Below are 21,256 nucleotides of genomic sequence, written 5' to 3' on the forward strand. Positions count from 1 at the left end.
TTTAGCAGGAAGTAACAGGCCCTTTTTGAAGCTCATCATTTGTCTCGTATTGACCCCCTACCCTGCCATAATATAGTAATATGATGTGTGCAAATAGTGCGAAGGACTGTAGTTGAGGCAAGACCATAGCTGAGTATTGCCAATAATACTTCAAATTAAAAAAAGACACAAGTTTTAGTGTTAAATGAAAATTTTATTTCATATGTTCCCATTGCACAGCCCATCATGTGATGACATCATATACAACAACCATGATATTGTGTGGAAAGGTCTCAATTTATAGCTCTCAAAGAAGGTGGAAGAATAAACCTTGTTGCAGCCTAGGACAATGCTGGGCACAGCTGTGGACGGACAGGGGTTTCGCGGTGTTCAGATTTTGAAGGTGGAAATAATGGAAAGTATGATGACATCAGAAATTAGTTGTTGGCGACGGTATCCTCAATCCAGGAGATGTAATTACAGACTTTGGTGTAAACTCCAGGATAATTGGGCAGAGCGCAGCCTCTTCCCCAAGACACAACACCTTGGAGCTCTCCATTGACAGCCACTGGTCCACCGGAGTCACCCTGGATCAAACAAAAAGAGGATGAAAAAGACATTGGTGTGCATCCACTAAAATACCAATTGTAGCCATATAAAGTGTTTTTCTGCACTTTTAACCACTTCAGCCCCGGAAGGATTTACCCCCTTCCTGACCAGAGCACTTTTTCCAATTTGGCACTGCGTCGCTTTACCTGCTAATTGCGCGGTCATGCAATGCTGTACCCAAACGAAATTTGCGTCCTTTTCTTCCCACAAATAGAGCTTTCTTTTGATGGTATTTGATCACCTCTGCCGTTTTTATTTTTTGCGCTATACACGGAAAAAGACCGAAAATTTTGAAAAAAAATGATATTTTCTACTTTTTGTTCTAAAAAAAATCCAATAAACTCAATTTTAGTCATACATTTAGGCCAAAATGTATTTGGCCACATGTCTTTGGTAAAAAAAATGTCAATAAGTGTATATTTATTGGTTTGCGCAAAAGTTATAGTGCCTACAAACTAGGGTACATTTTCTGGAATTTACACAGCCTTTAATTTATGACTGCCTATGTCGTTTCTTGAGGTGCTAAAATGGCAGGGCAGTACAAAACCCCCACAAATGACCCCATTTTGGAAAGTAGACACCCCAAGGAAATTGCTGAGAGGCATGTTGAGCCCATTGAATATTAATTTTTTTTTGTCCCAAGTGATTGAATAATGACAAAAAAAAAAAAAAAAAATTACAAAAAGTCACTAAATGATATATTGCTCACACAGGCCATGGGCATATGTGGAATTGCACCCCAAAATACATTTAGCTGCTTCTCCTGAGTATGGGGATACCACATGTGTGGGACTTTTTGGGAGCCTAGCCGCGTACGGGGCCCCGAAAACCAATCACTGCCTTCAGGATTTCTAAGGGCGTACATTTTTGATTTTACTCCTCACTACCTATCACAGTTTTGAAGGCCATAAAATGCCCAGATGGCACAAACCCCCCCCCAAATGACCCCATTTTGGAAAGTAGACACCCCAAGCTATTTGCTGAGAGGCATGTTGAGTCCATGGAATATTTTATATTTTGACACAAGTTGCGGGAAAGTGACAATTTATTTATTTTTTTTATTTTTTTTTGCACAAAGTTGTCACTAAATGATATATTGCTCACACAGGTCATGGGCATATGTGGAATTGCACCCCAAAATACATTCTGCTGCTTCTCTTGAGTACGGGGATACCACATGTGTGGGACTTTTTAGGAGCCTAGCCGCGTACGGGACCCCGAAAACCAATCACCGCCTTCAGGATTTCTAAGGGTGTACATTTTTGATTTCACTCTTCACTGCCTATCACAGTCTCGGAGGCCATGGAATGCCCAGGTGGCATGGAATGCCCAGGTGTCTACTTTCCAAAATGACCCCATTTTGGAAAGTAGACACCCAAAGCTATTTGCTGAGTGGTATAGTGAGTATTTTGCAGCTCTCATTTGTTTTTGAAAATGAAGAAAGACAAAAAAAAAAATTTTTTTTTTCTTTTTTTAATTTTCAAAACTTTGTGACAAAAAGTGAGGTCTGCAAAATACTCACTATACCACTCAGCAAATAGCTTTGGGTGTCTACTTTCCAAAATGGGGTCATTTGGGGGGGGTTTGTGCCACCTGGGCATTCCATGGCCTCCGAGACTGTGATAGGCAGTGAAGAGTGAAATCAAAAATTCACGCCCTTAGAAAGCCTGAAGGCGGTGCTTGGTTTTCGGGGTCCCATACGCGGCTAGGCTCCCAAAAAGTCTCACACATGTGGTATCCCCGTACTCAGGAGAAGCAACAGAATGTATTTTGGGGTGTAATTTCACATATTCCCATGGCATGTTTGAGCAATATATCATTTAGTGACAACTTTGTGCAAAAAAAAAAAAAAAAAATTTGCCTCTTTCCCGCAACTTGTGTCACAATATAAAATATTCCATGGACTCGACATGCCTCTCAGCAAATAGCTTGGGGTGTCTACTTTCCAAAATGGAGTCATTTGGGGGGGTTTGAACTGTCCTGGCATTTTATGCACAACATTTAGAAGCTTATGTCACACATCACCCACTCTTCTAACCACTTGAAGACAAAGCCCTTTCTGACACTTTTTGATTACATGAAAAAATTATTTTTTTTTTGCAAGAAAATTACTTTGAACCCCCACACATTATATATTTTTTTAAGGCAAATGCCCTACAGATTAAAATGGTGGGTGTTTCATTTTTTTTTTTTTTCACACAGTATTTGCGCAGCGATTTTCAAACGCATTTTTTGGGAAAAAAACACACTTTTTTACATTTTAATGCACTAAAACACACTATATTGCCCAAATGTTTGATGAAATAAAAAAGATGATCTTAGGCTGAGTACATGGATACCAAACATGACATGCTTTACAATTGCGCACAAACGTGCAGTGGCAACAAAATACATACATTTTTAAAAGCCTTTAAAAGCCTTTACAGGTTACCACTTTAGATTTACAGAGGAGGTCTACTGCTAAAATTACTGCCCTCGATCTGACCGTCGCGGTGATACCTCACATGCATGGTGCAATTGCTGTTTACATTTGACGCCAGATCGACACTTGCGTTCGCCTTAGCGCGAGAGCAGGGGGGACAGGGGTGCTTTTTTTTTTTTTTTTTTTTCTTTATTATTTTTTTGCTTTTTTATCTTATTTTAAAACTGTTTTTTTTTTTTTAATCATTTTTATTGTTATCTCAGGGAATGTAAATATCCCCTATGATAGCAATAGGTAGTGACAGGTACTCTTTTTTGAAAAAATTGGGGTCTATTAGACCCTAGATTTCTCCTCTGCCCTCAAAGCATCTGACCACACCAAGATCGGTGTGATAAAATGCTTCCCCAATTTCCCAATGGCGCTATTTACATCCGGCGAAATCTAAGTCATAAAATGCTCGTAGCTTCCGGTTTCTTAGGCCATAGAGATGTTTGGAGCCACTCTGGTCTCTGATCAGCTCTATGGTCAGCTGGCTGAATCACCGGCTGCATTCTCAGGTTCCCTGTTGAGACAGGAGAGCCAGAGAAAAACACGGAAGACGGTGGGGGGGGGCATTCTCTCCCACTGCTTGTAAAAGCAGTCTAGAGGCTAATTAGCCGCTAGGATTGCTTTTACATGAAAGCCGACCGCTGGCTGAAAAGAATGATACCAAGATGATACCTAAACCTGCAAGCATCATTCTGGTATAACCACTCAAAGTCGTGAATGGCGTACCTGAAGACAAAAAAATGGTTAACAATAAAGCACAGTAAACGGTAAAGTATAAAAAATTGCATACCTGAAAAGCAAACATGATAAAACATAATAACAATAAAACATTGCAGAATAGAATACAGTAAAAAAGAGCAGAACAATAGAGAGAATAGAGAGAGAGAGAATAGAGAGAGAACAATAAAACGACAACTATTATTTTTTATTTTATATTTTTGTTTGTGTTTTTTTTTTTTTTACACTTTTTTTGTAACTGTAACTTTTATAACTGTAACCGGTTCCAGGTTCGGGTCTCTCAAAATGCGATGGCATCTTGGGAGACCCTGTGAAAGTGTGCCTAGTCTGTGCAATGCTGTACCCTACGCTAATACTCAACTAGTGAATGGTAGCGTTCAAAACATTCACCAATGCAAAGACCAGGATTGACAGGAGGGACAATAATAGCGGGTGTCACGCCTATATCCGCGCTTGCTGCAGACACGACATCTTTTTTGGGGGGGTTCGTTGGGTAGGGGTACTCGGGAGGACATAAAAATGCCTCTCATGCAGCCGACTGCATTTGGTTGGGGATGTGAATGGGGGAAGTACGGGCGCTGCAGAAGTGGTGGGTTCCCAATTAGGATTGGCGAATGCAGCAGGAAGGGCATTATGGGCACGACGGGCCTGTGTTTGTCTTTTTGGTGGCAGTGGGACACTACTTGTGCTTGCCACCTCACCAGCTTGAACTGCACTTATGGGACTCGCCACGTCACCAAGTGTTACTGCAGTGCTGGTTTGACTACGACTGGGGTGTACTAGGCCGCTGGCGCTTGCCAGTTCACCAAAACGCTACCAAAAAAACTGTTAACGATCGCAGGGATCAGGCCTGACTCTGCGAACGCTGCAGTTATGCGTTTAGTGTTTTGTAAGTGACAGTGTTCGATCGATACTGCACTTGGGTGGGCTGGGCCGGGCGGAGGGGCAAAACGCAGGTGCTACCAGGTATCTGGGCTGATCCCACTAACACTGCGTTTTTGGGAACCCTAAACTGCTGGGGACGCCAGTATAGATCTGATCGGATCAGATATTGATCAGTTCAGATACTATACCACTAAGGGAGGTGTACGGTGCGTGCGTGGGTGTTAGCGCTACTGGCACTAACCTGACGCTGCCTGGGGCTGGTGCTTGCCAGTTCACCAAAACGCTACCAAAAAAACTGTTAGCGATCACAGGGATCAGGCCTGACTCTGCGAACGCTGCAGTTATGCGTTTAGTGTTTTGTAAGTGACAGTGATCGATCGATACTGCACTTGGGTGGGCTGGGCTGGGCCGGGCGGAGGGGCAAAACGCAGGTGCTAGCAGGTATCTGGGCTGATCCCGCTAACACTGCGTTTTTGGGAACCCTAAACTGCTGGGGACGCTAGTATAGATCTGATCGGATCAGATATTGATCCGATCAGATACTATACCACTAAGGGGGGCGTATGCTGCGTGCGTGGGTGTTAGCGGTACTGGCGCTAATCTGACGCTGCCTGGGGCGACGCATATCACCGTCGGGCGATCAGGGGGCTAAACCTTTATTCGGTAATAAACGGCGGGTGCCCTGACACTATAAAAAATAAACGAACTAACCAGCGTCACCCGTAACGGTTATACGGTGATCAGTGGTGAAAGGGTTAACTAGGGGGCAATCAAGGGGTTAAAACATTTATTAGATAGTATATGGGGGTCCCTGTCGCTATAAAACGCTGACGGCGAACCTAAATATTTACGTCCCTAACTATCGTCACCAGCGACACTAATACAGCGATCAGAAAAATGATCGCTTAGCGACACTGGTGATGGGGGGTGATCAAGGGGTTAAAACTTTATTAGGGGGGGTTAGGGGGGTACCCTAGACCTAAAGGGGGCCTAACACTCACTGCCCTAACACTGTAACTGTCACAAACTGACACCAATACAGTAATCAGAAAAAAAAAAAACAAAAAAAAAACAACCTGCTTGGTGTCAGTTTGTGACAGGGGGGGGTGATTGGGGGGGGATCGGGGGGCGATCGGGGTGTTTTGTGTGCCTGGCATGTTCTACTGTGTGTGTGTAGTGTTGGTGCACTCACATTACAGTCTTCTCTCCTCGGTCCGGAACGGAAAATACCGAGCCGAGGAGAGATGACATCATTTCCTCTGCCTCTGTGTACAATACAGAGGCAGGGAAATGATCCCATTAGCTGGGAGCGATCGCGAGGGGGGGGGCCACGAATGGATGCCCTCCCCCTCACCACCGATCGCCGGGGGAGATTTGCCGACCGCCGCAGGCACCGGGGGGGGGTCCGATCGGACCCCCCAGCCGCGGGCAGGCAAGGACGTACAGGTAAGCCCTTTTGCCTGCCCGTGCCGCTCTGTTGACGTACATCGTCGTGCGGCGGTCGGCAAGTGGTTAAAGCACCTTGCAATTTAAACAGATCCTTACCACCAGTATAACCACTTATTAATTTACAACAGTAGAGGAAGAGAGGACTCGCTTAAAAGTTTTTGTACAAATACATTGTATTTCTCTTTGCAAAAGGTAAGAATGGTCAACGCGTTTCAGAATTCCTAAGGGCCTCCATCATTAGGGCTTATAACTTTGATGATCTGCCCAGAATTGCTCAGTGGAAACAATTAGTTTGTCTAAACAAATAACACAATCGGTAGAGCTGTCAAGCTGTTGAAGTGTTTTTGTTTATGATAGGGCAGTTTGCAGTTTGCATTGTAACTGCAGATCAGGACTAATAACTACAAAGTCCTGATCCTGATCTGGCAACAACACATTGGTATTTGATTCAGTGGGTCTTATTTACTAAGGGAGTGGATAATGTTCATTTAGCTTAGTGAAAAAAGTCAAGGTGTGTTCATTAAATTATCTGATCATGTGCAAGACAAAATCCTATTTTTTTTTTATTTAAAGTAGCACTATATAGGCAAAATGTTTTTTTTTTTTCATTTCACTTTGAATGGTAATGGTAAACAGGATAAATAAAGAGGGTGAATTTCCTCAACAGGAACACAGACAGCATTAAAAACTGATAAGCATTCTATTCACTCTCTACTCTATCCAAAACTAATAAAGAAGTTTTGTCTTTAGTTATTCTTGAATTCCCCTGCACATGATTGTTGATGATATTTAAAGTGCACAAAATATCACTTTATTAGCTAAGTAAGGGGAGCATTTCCTTTCTGAGTGAGTATTTTTTATCCCTTTACTAAATCAGCCCCATTGGCTTAAGCATAAGGAACCATCAATTATTGTTCTCATGCTGCACTGCACCAATGTAATTGTTGGAGTATCAAAACACAAAGTGCTACAAGCAAACAATTTCTGTATAAGAGTAGCTAAAACATAAAAAGTGTGTTTTCTAAGCAATACTAAGTACAACAAAGGCTTCAGGGATCCATCTAGACATGCATTCTGCATTCTAATATTGGCTGTCTGGGAGGATTGGTGGGGCTTAGTTAAACATATGCAGTGGCCTCCTCCTTCCAGCAGTTTTTGGTCTGTTTCTCCAATGATTACATGAGTGTAAAATGTACATTACTTATTTTTTAAATACAATATTGTATTTCACCAAAGTTATTTTTAAAAAGTCTACTCCTGTCTTTCCATTTCTGTTTCTATACAATTTTTTTTAATGACATCAGGTTCACACTTGATACCTGGCAGGAGTCTTTTCCGCCCTCTGGGAAGCCCAAGCAGATCATGTTATCTGTAATTTGCCCTGGATAGGACTTCAAGCAGTCTGCAGCAGGCACAACTGGAACATTAACACACTGCAGAAGATCTGGGTCGGATGCTGGAAGAGAAAAAAAATGATCTTTAAATCCTCTGCACAAATAAGCGAGAATTTGACTCAAGAGCATAAACACACTTATTGTCAGCTGACAATAAAAATCACTCTATGTTTGCACAGTCAGTATCTATGTTTCTTGGGAGGTCTAGTTTTAGGAAATTTGCTGGCGGAAATTCACAAGCTTTCGCCTATCGGTGATCAATGACATAGTTACCTACATGTACTCATACCTAAACCCAACATGAGGCACCCATTGCAGACCTAACCTTCTGGAAATGATAGATGCCATGCTGTTATGTTGATAGTATGAGTTCTGTAAAGAAAGATCAGCTCTGACTCTACTTTCTGGATACTTTTGTGGGCTTAGTGAGTCAGAAACTTTACAATCCAAAGACAGCCAAGCACCTAGCATTTTCATAAGACCAGCAATGGTAGCTACCATATTTATTACAGCACAGTAAACTCTTGAAGGATTGTCTCCTCTTTGACTTCAGATTTTGCAATGTGGTACATGCATGGGGTACTTTGGTAGTATGTGGTAGAAGGGTAGTCTTCAGTACTTACCGGTGTTCATGGTGTTCCCCCAGCCAGAAACCAGACACATGGTACCATCAGGTGCACATTGAGATGCGAGAGGGATGGGCTGAACTACTCCATTAAGCTGGGCTGGCTCAGACAGCTTAATCAACATGATGTCATTGTCAATTGTGTAAGAGTTGTACTTTGGATGACGGATGATCTTTGCCGACTGAATGAACTGTTCTGTTCCATCTGTGGCTCTAATGTCATATTCTCCAATTCGGACTTCAATGCGTCTGAACAAGGGGAAAAAAAGCAGACGAGCATTTTATTGGCTTTTTGGAACTTAAGAACTTTGGGCACATTTTATAAGTTCATTAGTGATATGAAAAAGTTTACATAGATGAAAATGTATTAGCAGCTCTTATACATGTCTTTTAGGCTGAAAAGGTCGAGACCAGTTGTGGCTGTGCCAACATTCTTTTACATTTTTTTGGTTAGTTCTTGCTTTCACTATCTCTTCAGATATATGGCCTCAAATGGATGGCCAGTAGCACAGTAGCTCAGGCTCTCCGAAAAATCACTATACTTACGACTTGTAGCAGTGAGCAGCAGATACAACCCATTGCTCATTAATCAGGGATCCTCCGCAAAAGTGGTACCCGGAATTCAAAGAGACCTGGTATGGCACTTGGCAGGCGTATCCGCCTACTATCTTATCATCGTCATCGAAAGGGGTTGCAGCTGGAAAGAAATATAAAATGAAGTTACATAAAGCTTTGTCACTGACCTATCCCCAGGCTGGGTATTTAAAAAGGAATATCATGACCACACTGGTCATCTCTTGGCTATGGCCTAAATGCCTTCCTTAATGGTTTCCAGTGCCTTATATCATCTTCAAAATGGTGATACTCGAGTCTCATGGGCATACAGTTCCAACCCTTTCTCTTTGAGGCCTAGCATACAGGGGATTATGGGACAATAATATAAAGAAGATTCTACCACCACCACCAGTCACTGCAAAAGCAACTTAAAACAGCTCAAAGAAACTCAGAAGCAGCCCAAAGCATTTAACTTGCTCCTTAGTTTGATGCTATAAAACTTTAGTAACTCAAAGAGAAAGAGATGGATGTACTGTAGAGGCAGCTCAAAGCATTTGACTTGCTCGTAAGTTTGATGCCATAAAACAGTGTGAACTCCAGCAGCTCAGAGAGAGTTGGATGCAGAAGCAGCTCAGAGCATTTGACGTGCTCCACAGGGCTCTTTCACACTGGCGGCCGGGGGCGGTAACAGCAGGGAAAAAGTCCTAGGTCTAAAGCCATAAAAAATGGTGATCTCCATCAGCTCAGAGAGAAATGGATGTAAACATTTTTTTTCTCCTGCCACATATGGAGCTCATGTTTATACAAATCAATTTTAATTCTAAAGCATCTCAGAAGCAGCTTCTGAAAGTGAACTTGTTCTTGCCTTTGTAAGACAAAACAACCAATTTACTTTAATGTAGTCCTCACCAGCAGCAAATGCTCATCTCTCTGTATCACCCCTACCACTCCGTTCTGCTGTCCGAAGTAAAGGAAATTCCAAGGTAAGCTATGAGTCACTGGAGTCATAGCTTAGACAGGGTTATGGAGACAAATGACAGAACTGTCAATTGAAGTTAGTCACATGTTCTTCCATACTTGGGAGTATAAACTTTGGTCCCCAGAACTGAACGGAGAAGAGAGACGACAAAGGAGAGCTGATTATATGCTGAGAGTATATGGGTGATTTGAGCAAACCTTTGCTCCAAATGGGCAAATCACATGATTGTTATTTGCAATTTCCAACAGGCTAACCTGTTGGATATCAAATTATCCTGTCATGTTATATGATGAATCGTGGACTGAATGTTGCTGTTTCTTTATGATGAGCTTTTGATGAATTTGCCATTTTGTGAGTATAATATTTACTGCCTCTATTTGAAAAAAGTTATGTTTTAAGGATAATGCACTAGGTTGGTGCACCCTAGACTTCCCCAGTCTTATGAGGGCAGCAAGCCAAGATATATCCAAGAAAGTCAAGATGTGAATGATGTCAGCTGTTACTCTGTCCACTCTCAAGCTCATGGGATTTTGTGTTTTTATCTACTTGGAAACGATAATCCTTACCCAGACAATAGTGATGTAATACATTTTTTTGCAAAGTTCAGAAACCTTAAAACAAACCTTACGCATATAAATTATCAACATGAACCTACAGCTGTGGCCAAATGTTTTGAGAATTACACAATTATTAATTTTCACAAAGTCTGTTGCTTCAATGTTTTTAGGTCTTCTTGTCAGATGTTACTATGGTATACTGAAGTATAGTTACAAGCATTTCATAAGTGTCAAAGGCATTTTATTGACAATTACAATAAGTTTATGCAAAGCATCAATATTTGCAGTGTTGACCCTTTTTTTTCATGCCCTGGCATGCTGTCAATCAATGCTTGACTGATGGCAGCCCATTCTTGCATAATCAATGCCTGGAGTTTGTCAGAATTTGTGTGTTTTGTTTTTTTTTCACTTACCTCTTGAGGATTAACCACAAGTTCTCAATGGGATAAAGGTCTGGGGAGTTTCCTGGCTATGGACCCAAAATTGTTTTGTCCCCCAATCCATTTAGTTATTACTTTTGTTTTACCAAACTGTTCTTGGATGGTTGGGAGAAGTTGCTCTCAGAGGATGTTTTTGTACCATTCTTTATTCATGGCGGTGTTCTTAGGCAAAATTATTAGTAAGTCCACTCCCTTGGCTGAGACGCAACCCCACACACGAATGGTTTTAGGATGCTTTACTGTTGGCATGACACAGGACTGATAGTAGTGCTCACCTTTTCTTCTATGGACAAGGTTTTTGCGGGTGCCCCAAATAATCAGAAAGGGGATTCATCAGAGAAAATTACTTTACCCCAGTCCTCAGCAGTCTAATCCCTGTACCTTTTGCATAATATCAGTCTGCCCATGATGTTTTTCCTGGAGAGAAGTGGCTTCTTTGTGGCCCTTGAAACCAGGCCATCCTCCAAAAGTCTTCTCCTCACTGTGCGTGCAGATGCACTTACACCTGCCTGCTGCTCTTCCAGAGCAAGCTCTGCACTGGTGGTGCCCCAATCCTGTAGCTAAATCATCTGTAGGAGATGGTCCTGGCGCTTGCTGGACTTTCTTGGGCGCCCTGCAGCTTTCTTCACAAATGCAGTGGAAATGTTTTTTTGGGATTGAGCTAATTTTCATGGCAAAGAGGGACTTTGCAATTAGTTGCAATTCATCTGATTACTCTTCATAACATTCTGGAGTATATGCAAATTGCCATCATCAAGACTGAGGCAGAAGACTTTGTGAAAATGAATATTTGTGTCATTCTCAAAACTTTTGGCCAGGGCTATACAGTGACATAATAGGCCTAAATTCTTTGTGCAACATATGTTCATTTCAAAGTGCAAAATATGTGCTTCAAAATAGTTTGTATAGTCCAAAAAACTTTTCTGTGCAGTTAATCTCAATTTTGAGAGTAAAATCTCCAGTGCTTCCATACACAATTTCAATATATTACCTTTCCCATTGATTGTTATTTTCAGTGCCAGTCCACTCCTCACCTTGTGAAAAACTAACTCACTAGATGTATGTGACCCCTTAAATTAATAAGAAGGTCTCAATGGGGTTGATTTACTAAAACTTGAGAGTGCAAAATCTGGTGCAGCTGTGCATGGTAGCTAGTCAGCTTCTAACTTCAGCTTGTTCAATTAAGCTTTGACAAAATAAACTGGAAGCTGATTGGTTTCTATGCAGAGCTGCACCAGATTTGGCTCTCTCCAATTTTAGTACATCAACCCCAATGTGTTTGCAAAAGTGCCAGCTTTATCATCCTTTACCCCTTTCTTCTTTTGTTAGACAGCTTAAGTACAGTCTCCAAGGGTCATGGTCTCCACTAACCAGGCCCAGGCAGGACAGGAACCACAGGATTGCCACTCTGTTCTTCTTGGCTTTGTGGATGATAGTGAGCTGGTAAGGCCTGCGCAGGTTAATTAGCCAATCAGGTGATAGCTCTCACCTGTAATAAGGACAGTTTTAGGTTGCCTTATTAGGATAACTTGAGAAAATCTTGATATTTTACCAACTTGGCTTGCTGACCCTGCCAGGGATAAGGCGGCATAAAATTGTCCTTTTTACAGGCAAGATCTCTCTCCCGATTGGCTAATTAAACTGGGCAGGTCTTACCAGCTCACCATCTTTCAAAAAGCCAAGAAGAACAGAGTGACAATCCTATTGTCCCTGTCCCGTAGCCCTGCTTAGCAGAGCCTATGATCTTTGGGGTTGTAGTTAAAGCTGAATTCCAGGAATTCAGACGCTTTAAACGCGTGAAGATACACTATGAGTTAATTCCAAGAAGCTGCATGACACCTCCTGGGCTTATCTCTATTATTTACATTTGACAGGTTTATTGTGCTTATCTGCTGGAGAGACACTCCAAGATCTGAGAGGAGAGAAGCACACAGAGCAGCTATGCCCGCCCCTCCCCTCTGCTGCCCATTAACAGAAGCCTTTGTATCTTGTGAATGTGGTCACATAATACCAAGGCTTCTGTGATTGTGCAGGAGTAGGGGAGAGGGCATCACAGCTGCATTGTGTGCATCTCTCCTCTTAGATCCCAGGGTGTCTATGGATTGTCTCCTGTTCAAGATGCATAGCTCAGAAGGATCAGTGTCGGCCGGAACTACAGCGATAGCGGTCTTCCGCATAAACTACAAAGCTATCAGATATAAATATCAGATATAAAGCCCAGGAGATCTCAAGCACCTCGCTGGACTTAACCTGTGAAGCCGGAGGTTTGCAAAAGAGCGCATTAAGACCTTCTTATTAATTTAAGGGGTCACATACATGGCTGGTATGCTTTTTACAAGGTGATGAGTAGAGTGGCCCTGAAAATCACAAGCACTGGAAAAGTTTATAGTGTATTAAAATCATGTATGGAGGAACTGGATATTTTGCAGTGAAAACTGAGATATAAGTACAGCACTTGTAATAAATAAATAAATAATAATAAAAAAAAAAATATATATATTAACTGCACAAAAAAGCTTTTTCGACTATATGGACCATTTTGAAGCATATAATTAGCACTTTTTGCTAATTTAGAAAATTTTGAGAGCACTTTACTAATGAACATATGTTGCACAAAGAATGTAGGCCTATATTGTCATAATATATGTTTATGTTAATCATATATATTATATGTCTTAAGGTTCCTGAGCGCTGCGCCTTTTAAAACAAAAAAAAAAGTTTCAAGTGTATATGTATGAAACAAATTTGCTTGTACTAAGTATTAACTAATTCTTACAGCAAACATTTTATTATTTTAGTAATCAGTCTCTAGGCAAACATAGATCATTACTGAACTGGGAATTTCTTGGAGTAGAATACTAGTAAAGTATAAAGAAAATATAATTGAATTGCAAAGTACACCAAAAGTGAATGGTAAAACTCACCTGCAAATCCAAGAACACAGAGAAGTAGAAGGGTCTTCATGATGTTCAGCCAGTTGTGTCTTCCATAGCCTCATACCAGCCTTTATACATCCCCATCTTCCTAATTTCATCATTTTTCCACATGCTGGGCCAACCTGAAAAAAGTGAAAGAAACAGGTGTTCGGGGTTGGCCTTAATCTTTTTAGGCAGCTTTTCCAAATCTTTTATATCTTTGCTTACAATGCCAGTTCTTCTGTCTCTGCTTTTGCTAGTTGTAATTCATATTCACTTAATATTAGAAAATAAACCTTAAAGTGAAGTTCCAGCCTGTACAAAAAAATTGAAGTCAGCAGCTACAAATACTGTAGCTCCTGACTTTTATTATAAGGACACTTACCTGTCCAGAGATCCACCATGCGGCGATCTTACCAGTCTCGTTCCCTCCCTTTTCTGGCTTGCCAGGCTGCATGCTCAGATAAGGGTCTGGTCTGGATTTTGGGGGGGTCCCCACACCATTTTTATTTCTAATTTTGGCGTGGGGTTCCCCTTAAAATCCAGACCAGAATCGAAGGGCCTGGTATTGACGGGGGGAGGGCTGCACGTTGTTTTGGTCTGGACTTTTTAATAGCCGGGTGTCGGCAATTGCAACCACTACACTACAATCCAGGTCTCAGTGTACTTAGCACAATGGTTTAGTGGTGTGCACTGATGTCTACAAAGCACTCAGGTTATGAGTTCAAATCTCAGCCAACTTACCACACAATTTTGCCAGTGCACAAGTGAATTAAACCCAAAAAAGGAAACACCCTGCATGTTAACTAGTGTGTGATTTTGGAATATAATGCAAGTTTTCAGCAGGTGATACCATCGGTAGGATTTAAACCCGTGGCTTGAACCTTTGAAGGTAGCAGGGCACACCACTATGCTACTGAGCTGACCACAATCATACCCAGGAAATACATGTACTAATGTTTGATTCTTTTAATTCTATACAGTAATGTTTTGCATTTGAGGCGTTATATATATATATTATGGTAACAACCAAGCTCATGTGGCATTGGCTATTAGGCATTCGCCTATTGTCAGCATATGCTGCTGATTAAGATGTAAGCTTTGCATTTTTTTATTCTCACAGTATATAGCTGGTTGCTAAGCAAGGGGCTGGCTGCATCCTTAACAACCGATGAGTCATTAGCTGTCAGCGGGATTCCCCACTGACAGCTGAATGTAAAATAAAAAACAAAAAAAAAACAAAAAGCCAGCAAAAAAAGAAAAACGTGAAAAGAACGGTGTTGCCCCCCCCCCCCCCCCCAGGTCCATACCAGGCCTTGTTTGTACCTGTTGTTAGCTTTCCAATGCTTTTTACTGCGATAGCCAGCTATAGATGGGAGCAAGTGGCATCTTTTATGTATCACTGTCGTGTTTTTTGGTCAGGCAACGCACTGACACCTTTGCAGCCATTGTGCTATATGCTGGGTGTTCAGTGTGCCCCTGTACCTTTAAGAAGGGGTGGCCCCCCTTCAGTCCATCTGCTCTCACCTATCCATCAGAATGCATGTGCCTCCACTGTGGGGACACTTATAAGTTAGTGTTAGGTACCACAGATACCAGGGTGCCTTGACGAGGCTCTGTGGCTTACGCATGCATTTGCAAATGTGTGCAGATTAAACCCCTGCTTTTAACGCATACTGTTAGACAGGTTATTTGGTTGTCTGCGGGCTGGTGGTAAGTTAAGCTTGGTTTTTCCCTTGGATTTATCCTCGGCCTTGTTTGTACTTGTTGTTAGCCTTCCAATGCTTCTTACTGCGATAGCCAGCTATAGATGGGAGCAAATGGCGTCTTTTTTGTATCACTGTCGTGTTTTTTGGTCAGGCAACGCAGTGACCCCTTAGCATCCATTGTGCTATATGCTGGGTGTTCAGTGTGCCCCTGTACCTTTAAGAAGGGGTGGCTCCCTTTCAGTCCACCTGCTCTCACCTATCCGTCAGAATGCATGTGCCTCCACTGTGGGGACAGTTAGTGTTAGTGGGCACATAAGTTAGTGTTAGGTACCACAGATACCAGGGTGCCTTGACGAGGCTCTGTTGCTTACGCATGCATTTTAAACCCCTGCTTTTAACGCATACTGTTAGACAGGTTATTTGGCTGTCTGCGGGCTGGTGGTAAGTTAAGCTTGGTTTTTCCCTTGGATTTATTCTTGGCCTTGTTTGTACCTTCAGGTCTAGTATGGATTTGGAGGGGAACCCACCCCCCACGCCAAAATGTAATTTAAAAAATTGCTTGGGGCCCCCCCAAAATCCATACCAGACCCCTATCCGAGAATTCAGCCTGGAAGGGTCAGGAAACCACACCAGGCCATATGCCCTCAACATGGGGGGTTCTTTCGGGCAGGGGGCCTCTTCCCCACAACCCTGGAGGTCAGGAAAGTGAGGGGACAAGCGAGTGCCCCCCATCCTGAACCAAACCAGGCCACATGCCCTCTACATGAAGGGTGGGTCCTTTATGGCGATGGGCACTGCGCCCCTCACCCCAAAGCACTTTGTCCCCATGTTGATGGGGACAAGGGCCTCTTCCTGACAACCCTGGGCTGTGGTTGTCAGGGGGCATTTCGGAATCTGGAAGCCTCCTTTAACAAAGGGACCCCTAGATGCCACCCTCCCATGTGAATGGGTAGGGGTACATCATACCCCTACCCATTCACCCCAAAAAGCAGTGAAATGTAAAAAAAAACAAGAGCCGGGTTTTGACAAGTCCTTTATTATAAAATATCTCTGAGCCGTCTTCTCTCCGAGCCGTCTTCTCCAGCTACTGTCACTCCTGCCACCATCTCCTCCTGCTGCTGTCTCTCCTGCCGCCGTCTCTCCCGCCGCCATCTTTTCCTGCTGCCGTCTGTCCTGCTTCCGTCTTCTCCTGCTGTTGTCTCTCCCGCCACCATCTTCTCCTGCTGCTGTGTTCTTCCTCGCCGCTGGTTACCTGCAAAATAAAATAAAAAAGCCGATCTTCTGTGGCCGTCTTGTTGTGTTGTCGCTCGCTGTCTGTCATCTCTTATCTAGCAATGGGGCATGGCCATCCAAAGACATCACCGAGAGAGCCTGCCCCTTGTTTTTTTTTTTGTTTTTTTTAGTGAGTAACCGGCAGCAAAGAAGAACACAGCAGTGGGAAAAGACGGCGGCAAGAGAAGATGGCGACAGGAGAGACAGCACCGGGAGAGACAGCGGCAGAAGAAGATGTTGGTGGAAGAGACGGCTGCAGGAGAAGATGGCTGCGGGAGAGACGGCGAGAGGAGAAGATGGTGGCAGGAGAGACAGCAGCAGGAGAAGACGGCTGAGGGAGAAGACAGCTCAGAGCTATTTTACAATTAAGGACTTGTCAAAAACCGGCTCTTGTTTTTTTTTACATTTTACTACCCGATACCCATTCACATGGGGGGCGGGATCTGGGGGCCCCCTTGTTAAAGGTCCATTCACAAAGTGCAGTGCGACTCGCACATGTGAAGTGGGGAACTGGCTGTGATTCAACCTCTTTATTTATTATGTTCACCATTATCATTCAAAATGAAAGTGAAAGTTAAGGAAAGTCCCAAATTTTGGGTTGTCCCCAGAAAAGTAATAGAGCGTAAATCTTCCAATGGGGACACTAGTTCTGGTGACCTGGGGGACCCCAACGGATTCCTTTAATTTGCAGGAATTTCCTCTGACTTTGGGACAGGAAGTCAAGGGAAACAGATGGCAAAAGAAATCTGGCGGGTTATAACCCTCCCTCACTCTGTCCAAAAAAAAAAAAAACTAAAACAAAAAGTTTTGCCTATAGTTCTACTTTAATTTTGGCAAGTCAGCACCCGCTGAATCCCTAGCAACTGCTGCCAACACCAGAATATTGCTAACCTGGCTGGGAATTCCTGGCCACTTAACCTAGGGGGCAAGGATAGCAGTGACACCACTGCCCAAATATGGTCATTCATCATATTTGGGCAATGACATTGACTAAATGTGAACATGGTCATATTTGATCAAATTATGTCCCTACTGTCCTCACCCCTTCCCTAATATAGCTGATGATAGTTAGAGGAGCTATCATTCAGTAAGTAATACCATTGGGCAGTGCCAAACTTATAAGGGGGCAAAAAGAACAACTGCCCCGGGCCCCCCTGTCAGAGGGTGTCCCAGACTTCCACAAAAAAAAAAAAATTATAAAATTTGTTTTATTATTAACCTCCTGAGAAAAGGTCTACCCGGCCATTTATGTACAGTGGCCAGGTGGGCCTTTCCTCATTCTGAGTCGACGTTCAGAAACATCCTCAGAACTAATGCCCACAGCGCGGCCCTGGGACCCCGAAAGGCTTCACTTCCAGTTTCCCTTACCAGGAATAGCGGCGGCAGCAGCCAACAGCCGATCCGAAAATCGGCTGGGGTGCCAACATTGCGGGAATCCTGGACAGGTAAGTGTCCTAATATTAAAAGTCGGCAGCTACAGTACATGTAGCTGCTGACTTTTAATTTTTTCGGGGGGGGGGGCAGAACTCCTCTTTAATTCACTGTAAGGTGTTGAGATATTTACCAAAAGTATTGGGACACCTGCCTTTACACACACACATGAACTTTAATGGCATCCCAGTCTTAGTCTGTAGGGTTCAATATTGAGTTGGCTCACCCTTTGCAGTTATAGCAGCTTCAACTCTTCTGGGAAGGCTGTCCACAAGGTTTAGGAGTGTGTCTTTGGGAATGTTTGACCATTCTTCCAGAAGCGCATTTGTGAGGTCAGGCACTGATGTAGACAAGACGGCTTGGCTCACAGTCTCTGCTCTAATTCAACCCAAAGGTGTTCTGTGGGGTTGAGGTCAGGACTCTGTGCAGACCAGTCAAGTTCCTCCACCTCAAACTCGCTCATCCATGTCTTTATGGACCTTGCTTTGTGCACTGGTGTGCAGTCATGTTGGAACAGGATGGGGCCATCCCTAAACTGTTCCTACAAAGTTGGGAGCATGAAATTGTCCAAAATGTCTCTTTGACCACCATCTTCTTCTGCCGCTGTCTCTCCCGGTGCTGTCTCTCTTGCCGCCTTCTTCTCATGCCGCTGTCTTTTCCCACTGCTGTGTTTTTCCTTGCTGCCGGTTACTCACTAAAAAAAAAAAACACAAGGGGCGGGCTCTCTTGGTGGGGGGACCCATGAAAAGGAGGATCGGGGCTGCTCTGTGCAAAACCACTACGCACAGCAGGTAAGTATAACATGTTTGTTTTTTTTTTATTGTGCCTTTAATATCACTTTAATGTATTCTCTTCATATAAACACATATGTGCCTGCTGTACCATGAACTCTTCTGAAATTCCTGGTGTTCCTGCCAATCCCTCTGCTTTGCTATCAAAAACTGACCACACTAAGCATGACAGCACAGATGGGTCAGTTTTCTGACTGTTTTGGGAACGCAGCCTTCTCTCCTCCAATGATCAGACTTGTCCTGACACCTCCCCGTTTCTATTTTTTACTGAATGGGCTTTTTTGCAAGGTGAGGGCTCACATATACTTTAAAGTAACAAAACCTTGATCTGTCTGTCCATCTCCCATCCCCTTCACCCCAAACACTTTTCTAACACCGCTCAATCCAACGATGTCCCCTCACAAAGTGTCCCCAAGACATTTTGGACATTTTCATGTTCCCAAATTTGTGAGAACAGTTTGGGGTTGGCCCTTTCTATTTTCCAACATGACTGCACACCAGTGCACAAACAAGGTCCATAAAGACATGGATGAGCGAGTTTGGGTGGAGGAACTTGACTGACCTGCACAGAGTCCTGAGCTCAACCCGATAGAACACCTTTGGGATGAAACTGAGACTGCAAGCCAGGCCTTCTCGTCCACATCAGTGCCTGACCTCACAAATGCGCTTCTCGGAAAATGGTCGAACATTCCCATAGACACACTCTTAAACTTTGTGGACAGTCTTCCCAGATGAGTTGAAGCTGTTATTGCTGCAAAGGAAAGCCAACTCAATATTGAACACTATGGACGAAGACTGGGATGTCATTGAAGTTCATGTGCGCGTAAAGGCAGGCGTCCCAATACTTTTGGTAATATTGTGTATGTCAACACTTTATATTCACCTACACTCTCTGGTAACTTTAACGTGAACTGTAAACAAAAGTGGGGGAAAGACTTGGGTACCATACCTGTTGACCTGTAGAATTATATTTTACAATCTTTACCATGTGTTCCTATATCTTCCTCTCACAGATTGGTGCAATTCTTTATTTTTTCATAGGGTTTATAGAACCCCAGCCTTTTTATACAAGATAGAGGTCAGAGACATTCCCAATAGCAACAAATTCAGAGAGGTTCCAGGTGACCTCATACATTTGGAGAAATTGTTATAATATCGGGGCTATGTGATTACACAAATTAATTCAGTCCTTGGTATACTTATTAGAAACTTGCCCCTTACATGTATTTTAGAATACTTTGATTCAGCCAATCTAGACCCATCTGTGACCAAAATTACTATTGGGCTGCCAAACAGGTTGATGGTGCTTAAATGGGTCTCATTCTCTCCCCCTTCGTTTGAGAATGGTTTGCCAAAGTCTATAAAAATCTCACCTTTAAAAAACATATGTATGGACAGGGGGCACACTTTGTAAATTTTACAATATCTGGGATACATGGCAAGCTGCTACCCAAGGGATCGTTGTGCAATAGCTTATTCTACCCCAAGTGGCCCCTTCTTCCACCTCTTACATTTATTGTCTCTGGATGCTCCCTATAACATAATTGGGCTTACCAGTTCTTAAATGTGTTGGCTTTATTCAAGCTGTTTATTTCTTTATTTTTACCTGGTGATTCTTCCAGTAACAAACTTTCTATCCTAGGGTGACCACAATCATTCTCTGCACCGTATCTATGGAGGAGAAGCATTGTCATCCCAGGACAGGAAGTGTGTTAGGTCTACAGAAGACGTTCTCTTCTCCTCTTCTCCATAACTAAGGCTAGGTTCACAGCAGCCCATGGGAAAAAAATCTCTCTGCGGTGAATCATTTTTCAGAGTGTGTCTAAGTAGTCACTGCCAGCCATTCAGGAGGCATTGCTGGATTTATAAGTGGGCAAAAGGACAGAATGGACCCCCCCCCCCCCATACAAAAATAATATAAAACAATATAAAATGATATAACATATTAAAAATAATATATAATAAAATAATATAAAAGATATAATAATGGAAAATGACTTTCTTTTCTTAATATCTTGGATGTTTTTCCTCTGAACTGGTATGTTGTATCATTTAAAAAATGAATTTTGGCATCTCAAGCTAACCACAGCAAAATGAGGTAGGTAGCCTTTGCCTACGTGTGTGTGTGTACGTGTGACCTCAGAATAATGTTGTCATGCATTTAGAAAACGGGTGACTGCCATTGAGAATGTTAATCAACTCTATGTACGAGGGCCAATGTAATTAAGTGAAAATAATCATACCTGGAATTCTTCATTAACCCTCACATCAATTTGAATTTAAACTATTAGATTAGCACCTGAACGACCACAACATACAGGGATATTCAATGTAATACTGACATAAAATCACACACATAGGTTGGACTTGATGGACTTGTGTCTTTTTTCAACCTCGCCCACTATGTAATTACATAAAACAATCACTCAACTCGGTAAGATAATACCACATATCATGA

At 42.7% G+C, this 21,256-nt stretch overlaps 1 protein-coding gene across 2 annotated transcripts in view; it reads right to left on the reverse strand.

The window, feature by feature from the left end:
• Window positions 1–213: 213 nt before the first annotated feature.
• LOC141105817 (anionic trypsin-2-like) overlaps window positions 214–21,256 on the reverse strand; it is a 33,698-nt gene continuing 12,655 nt past the window's right edge. The window contains exons 2-6 of one of the 2 annotated variants that reach the window (XM_073595949.1): window positions 13,605–13,738; window positions 8,696–8,846; window positions 8,148–8,398; window positions 7,450–7,586; window positions 214–566 (exon numbers count right to left, since the gene is read on the reverse strand). In XM_073595949.1, coding sequence (XP_073452050.1) covers window positions 417–566; window positions 7,450–7,586; window positions 8,148–8,398; window positions 8,696–8,846; window positions 13,605–13,644 — 729 coding nt within the window. In that variant the 5' untranslated portion in view covers window positions 13,645–13,738 and the 3' untranslated portion in view covers window positions 214–416. Of the gene's footprint in view, window positions 567–7,449; window positions 7,587–8,147; window positions 8,399–8,695; window positions 8,847–13,604; window positions 14,866–21,256 lie in introns of those variants that run through there. The other variant, XM_073595950.1, reaches the window with a different exon arrangement.

Source organism: Aquarana catesbeiana, linkage group LG08 (genome assembly GCF_042186555.1).
Source record: "Aquarana catesbeiana isolate 2022-GZ linkage group LG08, ASM4218655v1, whole genome shotgun sequence".
Lineage (NCBI taxonomy): Eukaryota > Metazoa > Chordata > Amphibia > Anura > Ranidae > Aquarana > Aquarana catesbeiana.